The 7,188-nt window shown below is 32.4% G+C and overlaps 1 protein-coding gene across 1 annotated transcript; it reads right to left on the bottom strand.

Annotated features, from left to right (window-relative positions):
- Window positions 1-1,787: 1,787 nt before the first annotated feature.
- LOC144554586 (Phospholipid/glycerol acyltransferase family protein) lies at window positions 1,788-6,891 on the bottom strand. The gene is made up of 7 exons (XM_078302897.1): window positions 6,603-6,891; window positions 5,801-5,919; window positions 5,650-5,715; window positions 4,001-4,198; window positions 3,560-3,678; window positions 2,683-2,788; window positions 1,788-2,476 (listed from the first exon to the last, which is right to left on the bottom strand). Exons 1-7 carry the CDS (start codon window positions 6,847-6,849, stop codon window positions 1,985-1,987), a joined length of 1,347 nt encoding a protein of 448 aa, XP_078159023.1. The 5' UTR covers window positions 6,850-6,891; the 3' UTR covers window positions 1,788-1,984.
- Between the last annotated feature and the right edge of the window lie 297 nt (window positions 6,892-7,188).

Genomic DNA, 7,188 nt, shown 5'->3' on the forward strand with positions numbered 1-7,188 from the left:
AATGAGGCCAGAGTTGGTTAAAATCATCAATAGATGCACGTGACTACATACAAACTTGAAGGTTTTGCTTGCAAAAAATTAATGTTCAATTTTGGGGGAAATTCATGTATACTCCTTAAAAACTTTGAAATTAAGTATTTCTCCCTCTAAAACTTATTACATCATATTTATCCTTCTAAAATACATAAACTCACAAATTTACCTATTTTATTATCTTTTCTATTAAAACTCATTTTAAATTTAGAAATTACTCATTTTAGCCTTTATTAAATAAAATTGAAAACATGTAGCATGTGAAAAAAATGTTAGTATTCTAATTTGTCAGTGATTTTAAAGAACAAATTAGTCATTTCTCTACTTCTAACACATACACAGTGACATTTAAGTATATTCTTGTGGGAGCATCTGAAGTAGAAAAGGACCCATTTGCTTTCGGCAACTGAATAAAAATATTGTATTAATTTTCTTAACAAAGGTGAAATGAGTACTTCTTATATTTAAAATGAGTTTTTAATAGAACAGACAATAAACTGGTTAAATTTGTGAATCTTTTAAATTATGAAGGGTAAATTTGATATTATGAATTTTAGAGGAAATTAATACATAAGTTCGAAGGTTTTGAGGGGTATACATGAAATTTCCCTTTAAATTTTATGTTAGTGCTAATGAGTTTTTTGAAGTTATCAGATTACATTTGAAGAATAATTGAAAGTTTAGGTAAATATTGGACCTTTCTAGGAAGCCTGAATTGATTGAAAATACACAGATGCACACAAAGTGATACAAATTCATGCATTTTCAGCATATTTTGCATTTTCAGCCAAATTTTGCACAAATTAAGTTATTTTGTTGTTGTTGTTGTTGTTGTTGTTGTTATGCTTGTAAGTTTCATCGTTTCTCAACTATGAAATTGAGCAAATATTGTATGCTTGATTACAAGTTTGTTTTGAAATTGTGTTATTTGTTCCATTGTTTATTATTTTTATCCATAGAAGTCAATGCAATCTAATAAAGATCCATATTCCTTTTACTATGGGAAGTGCATCAATAAATTAAATTAATATTTCTTTCACAAATTAAGTTGCCAAATGTCTATAAGAACATATAAACATCTAACTGAAATAGATGTTATATTCCAACCAAACAAATAAAGAATTGAGTGGGATTGAAAAATTAAGAAAAGTAAAATTGAATTTGTAAGTTTTCTGTCAAATCCCACCCCTTAACATTTTAATCTGCTCTCTATGAATGTGTTTGGATGAATACTTGAGTTAGTGAGAATAGCAAGCTAACTCAACTTTTAGTTGAGTTAGTAGAATAGCATGCTAACCCACTAAAGACAAACAAAGAATAATCTCTTTTTACTAACCCAAACACATTCAAACGTAAAATAGTAACTAACCCGGGTTAACATTAATCTTTACCTCATCCAAACGCACCCTATTTCTCTATACATCTATGCATCAATTCTCTGTTCTATCATCTATGAAAATAGTACAATAGAAAAATTGACATTTTTAAAGAATAAGGATTGACTCATTTTCCAATACTCTCCCACTATTTCGCTATTCCACTCTCCACCATGAAACGAGCATGACCAAAATAATACAAAATAGAAGCCAATTTCAAATTCCATTTTGTCTTTATTGTTTCACTATTCCACATGTTATCAAGCCTAGTTTTTATCATAGTCAAAACTAAAAATAATACTAATAATAAAGTACTATAAAAGATTAATCCTCATATCCTCGTAAAAAGCACAATAAATTCAACTTATTTTCTGAAAATGTCAAAAACTACATCTTGCAATATAAACAGTACTTGGGATACTTCACATTCTTCTTCCCAATAAAAGAAAATCCTCAATTTGTTTAAGAGCAAAAACCATTTCGGAATCCCAAGGGTAAAAAGGGAAATTTACCCCTTTATTTATATACGAGCTGAATTGGTATTAATTTCCTACAAACCCAAGTAATGCTTTCTTTCACACCTCCCCTCCCAAAAACCTACCATTTACAAAAAAGCCCCTGGCGGCAAAACCCATTAGTTCACTAGGGTTCATGTAACCCCGAACCCGGTTTAAAATACCTCCTTCATAACAGAAACGGTTTTTTAAACTAGAATAGATATTAGATTCTTCAAGTGGGACCCACAGTTGCTTAACAAGTTTTAATTCTTCCGTTTTAACATCGATTTGAGATGCCTCATCTGATGATTTCAACATGGAATCCATGCCAAGCACCTCCCAGTCGACATGTTGCCAAACCGCATGATTATAACTCAAATTTGGACCGTAAATCTGTAATGGTTTTTCAAGTGCAAGTTTATCGACTTGAGTTTTGAGCTCTTGTAACTTCAAACCAATCCTTGAAGATACTAGATCGTACAAAATCCCTCTTGATTCGGAATCGTTAGATTCGTTTTTATCGGGTTGCAAATCATCAAAGCTTATTGGATCTCCAACAACCACAATCACCTGAAATTCGGAAAGGTTAATATAGGAAATAAAAAATCTCAGCTATCAAAAAATTCAATTTCTATTTGATCAGGTTTTTCCTTTGGTCTTATGCTATATTTTAATAAAAAATCGCATCAAAAGAATTGTATTGCCTAAAGATGTCACTAGAGCTATCCCATCAAAACTATGAACAAAATTGTGATATTATTTGAAACCATTATTACCCTTTTGCCCATATGTGGAAACTTAGTGCCTATAGGCATAATGTCTTGCATTCCGCTATGAACAAACGGCACGACAATAGGCGTTGTATCAGCATCCATCACTAACCTGAAACACCAGATATATGAGTTTCAAAAGAATGTTAGATCACAGCTCAGAATTAATTATGTTAATGGAATGCAACTTTTGGGTTTACCTAAAAGGTGATTTTATTTTTATTGATGAGTCTGTTAAATGAAAGAATCTAAAAGATTCCCATGAAAAACAAGAACAATTTTTATCTCTAGTTCAAGAAAAAAGGAGAGAGAACTTAAAAACTTCCAAAGAAAGGATTTGCCATTGTCCTTATTTCAAAGAAAAACACGAGATGCTTCTTAATAAAAGTACGTGAGATATTTCAAGTTAGATAAGGTCATGCTCATGTATCATAGAGGAATCACTGTCTGAAAATTTGTCAAGAGAACTTAGCAGTAATCACACTAATTAAGTATATCACTATATTGAGTGAGGCAGGTAAATTAAGTATATATCTATATTTTTTAGATAGGTAAACATTCACTTAATCTATAGACTCTAGACCATTCAAAAGTAGTGATTTTCTACCTATTTAGAGAATAATAAAAAAATTCTAAAAAATATAGAACTTATTCTGCGTATATATTTTTATATGGAAATCATGCTGTCCAGTTCGGATCAACTATTTAAACTCTAAAAATGATAACATTGATCCGTAGTACAGAACAATATGTGCTATGCATAGTAAGTACCATAGCCTCACTCCACTATAATTGCATGGATAAGCTCAGGTAAAAAACAATGCTTTGAAATAAGCAAAAATCCATAAAAAGGAAATAAACTAATTTCTAATTTTGTTCTAACCTCCCGACTCCTCTTTTTGGGGGGCCAATGGTCTTTCCACCGTCTCTTGAACGACTCCCTTCGGGAAATATGTGAACCCAACCACCTTTGTTCAGCTTTGATAATGCCATATCCATCCCCTGCCACACAAAAAATTAATGCAATGAGAAAATGAATTGACAAAGAAGCTAATCTGACACAGGGACGGACACTTCTTTCTTTTGTTATCAACTTTTAAAATATGCTGTTTTTAGTAAGGTCTTTAAACAAATTTCATGTATACCTCTCAAAGCTTCAAAATTACATATACCCCCATCTGAAATTCATAATACCATCTTTACCCTTCTAAATTTCAAAAAAAAAATTACCTGAAATGCCCCATTTTTTCAGACCTTAATAGAAAAAACCAAAACACCCCCTTTCCCCACATCCATCAACAAAGAAAGATCAGAAAATGAGTACCTTTTGATAGATGCCATCTCCTCGGGAAACAGGTAAAACCTTAACTGAGCGAAAGAAAGCAGACATGGCACTGTTCTTGAAGCAACGATCACTTGCACAGAGCGTCCACCTCAAATTGTTTGAATTTAGCATTATAGAAGGTGGGAGGAGAGAAGCGATCACAAAGGGGTCATCAATGGCTGCCACATGGTTGCTAACCTAAAATACAGAACATTCCTTAATTATGACAGAGATTTATTATGGTACAGACTTCATACCAAATGCCAGTTGTCAAACTAGTACAAAAATATAATTAACCAACTTTTTTTTTTTTTTTCAAACTTTCATCTTTTCCATATTTTTGTTCTTTCTAGTGTGTGTTTATGATGTTTACAAAAATATTATGTTTTCTTCATATCTTTGGGTTTTGAGAAGGTGACGGGGTTATCGCTGCAATAATGTTCAAGGAACAAAAATTTAAAAATATAAAGTTAAATAAAAAAAAATTAAAAGTACAAGTGCCTAGTTAGCCCTAAATCTATCATATCCTAGTAACTAAGATTATATGTTAGTTTCAGAAGCAAAACTAGATACAAGAAAGGACATATGAAGAGGGAGTATGCCTCCAACTACTAACTTCTTAATAACAGAAATTCTAAAATTGAAGAGATACATGGAAAGGAAGGATATACAGAAATTTGTTAATAAGTAATAACAGAAAGGATATTTCAAGAGGAAGGATATATGAAGAGAGTATATGTTAGTATTTTTAATGGAAAAGTTATAGAATGACTTGATTAAAACAAATAAGAGTTCAATGGCTATAGAACAAATCAAACTTAACCAATTTGTGACAAAGAACAAAGTTTAGTGACCTCTGGCAAAATTTGCCCATAACAAAATAGAGGTGTTAAATATAATCTATATATTACTTCCTCCGACACAGAAAAAATTATAGGCATTTTGACTTCGTTTTGATAGGAACCAAGAGCTTAAAAATTCAATGTCAAGAAATTGTTCACATTATTGAACTTTTACAAGCCCTTCATGCCAACTATAAAATGTCAAAATGTCAAAATGTCATAATTTTTGCATGTGTGTAGAGAATGTAATATAAATCACATCCAGTGGTTCTATTAAAATATTTGACTTGTAAATTATGAGTTTACTCAAGTCTACAAAATGGAAGCATAGTGAAGGCACCAAATGTGGAGGCACTGCATGAATATCTGAATACATAATTTTCAAACGAGTGAGGCTATGGTACTATGCATATTACATAGAGGACCGCACTATGGACTCATATCACAGTATTTAAAGTTCAAATAGTCTATTAGAACCGTTGAACATAATTTTCATATGAAAATGTACCTCAAGACCAAAATTTACATTTTTTATAAAAAAAATTTATTATTTTTTAAAAAAATCACTTGATTTGAAAATTATGGACCATCCAAAAACAGTAGTCTTCTACCAATCTAATAAAATAGTAAAAAATTCTAAAAAATGTAAAATTAAAATTTGTTCCACAAGTAAATTTTTATATGGAGATCATGTTAAACGGTTCGGATCGACTGTTCGAACTTTGAAAATAGAGTTATGGATCCATAGCATGGGTTGATCCTCACTCATTGCACCTAATCACAATTAAAAAATTTACAATCACATACAGTAACAAGAGATTTGCCTTGAGGCCTTTCTAGCAATGCTTTGTGTAGTTTTTCGACACCATGGACCTGAAAAACTTGTAACATGAAAAATCATGTGAGACAAAACCCCACATAAGAAATAAATTCACGAAATGATCAATCATGTACATACCTGAACATAATTGAATCCATGCATAAACACATGACAAGCATTGCCTATTACTGGTACTGCCACCGATTGTAGCAGCCGAACAAAAATCGAGTCGTCATATGAATCCACATCCTTTGCTACTGCAATTTTGACACACAATTTTACTGGTATCAATCATCTGCTATTACTGGTATCAATAAAATACAAAAATAGTTCTTTCTGATAGAAAAATGAAATCCATTCAAACATCTGTTTTTTACTGGTATCAATCAATTACAAAAATAGTTCTTTATGAGAGAAAAAGCAAATCCATTCAAACTTCTGCTTTTTAGTGGTATCGATCAATTACAAAAACAGTTCTTTCTGAGAGAAAAATGAAATCCATTCAAACATCTGCTTTTTACTGGTATCAATCAATTACAAAAATAGTTCTTTCTGAGAGAAAAATGAAATCCATTCAAACATCTGCTTTTTACTGGTATCAATCGATTACAAAAATAGTTCTTTCTGAGAGAAAAATCAAATCCATTCAATCATCTGCTTTTTACTGGTATCAATCATATGCTTTTTACTGGTATCAATCATATGCTTTTTACTGGTATCAATCATCTCCTTTTTACTGGTATCAATCAGTTACAAAATTAGTTCTTTCAGAGAGAAAAATGAAATCCATTCAAACATCTGCTTGTTACTGGTATCAATAATCTTCCTTTTACTGGTATCAATCAATTACAAAATAGTTTTTTCTAAGATAAAAATCAAATCCATTCAAACATCTGCTTGTTAATGGTTTACTGGTATCAATCAATTAGAAAATATTAACCTTTTTTACGGTAGAATCGGAGAGAAGCAGAGGAGGTATAACGAGTGGAGGCGATGGGATCACGATCTCTGAAAAAACTTCGAATCCGGTGTGACCACCGCCGGATAGCAACAGTGTAGTCGGATTCCTTGAGGCGGTGGCGTCGCCGGTGTACAGCAACCCTGAACCGGTCTCGAATCTGGTTCTTGAGCGTACGAGCCCGGTCCAGCCACGGATCAGTGTCTTGGTCGAGATATTCCTCTGACATGGTGTCGATCGATCGATCGATCGATCGAGAGAGAAATGCTTTATGAGGCGGCGCTCATGATACCTTGAATTGTTTTGTTTTGTTTTACTCTGACGAGTGGGTCCAGTTATTCTGACAATCAAGTAAACTGACGGTACCATTGTACCTATGGTACCTTAACTTTTGTGTTGGGATATGAACCGTTCGATCTATTCTGCACGAATATTAAAGCAACTTGGTGCATTACTCCTCTCATCGGACGGTCCGTGATAAAAACCAAAAGATGACATGGTGGAGAGAAAGAGTAGAGCGAGGCGCGATTCGCGATACCTGATTGAGCCTTTGTTTTGTTTTTTGCTC

The sequence above is a fragment of the Carex rostrata genome, chromosome 5, assembly GCF_964058835.1.
Source record: "Carex rostrata chromosome 5, lpCarRost1.2, whole genome shotgun sequence".
In the NCBI taxonomy this organism is placed as follows: domain Eukaryota; kingdom Viridiplantae; phylum Streptophyta; class Magnoliopsida; order Poales; family Cyperaceae; genus Carex; species Carex rostrata.

What these genes read in the sequence shown, in the direction of transcription:
- LOC144554586 (XM_078302897.1), bottom strand. Translation starts at nt 6,849, where the DNA reads ATGTCAGAGGAATATCTCGACCAAGACACTGATCCGTGGCTGGACCGG. An exon ending in GAGATGGCATCTATCAAAAG is followed by an intron (nt 3,679 to 4,000) that starts GTACTCATTTTC and finishes TTTGTGTGGCAG; the next exon opens with GGGATGGATATGGCATTATC. An exon ending in CCAAAAAGAGGAGTCGGGAG is followed by an intron (nt 2,789 to 3,559) that starts GTTAGAACAAAA and finishes CTGGTGTTTCAG; the next exon opens with GTTAGTGATGGATGCTGATA.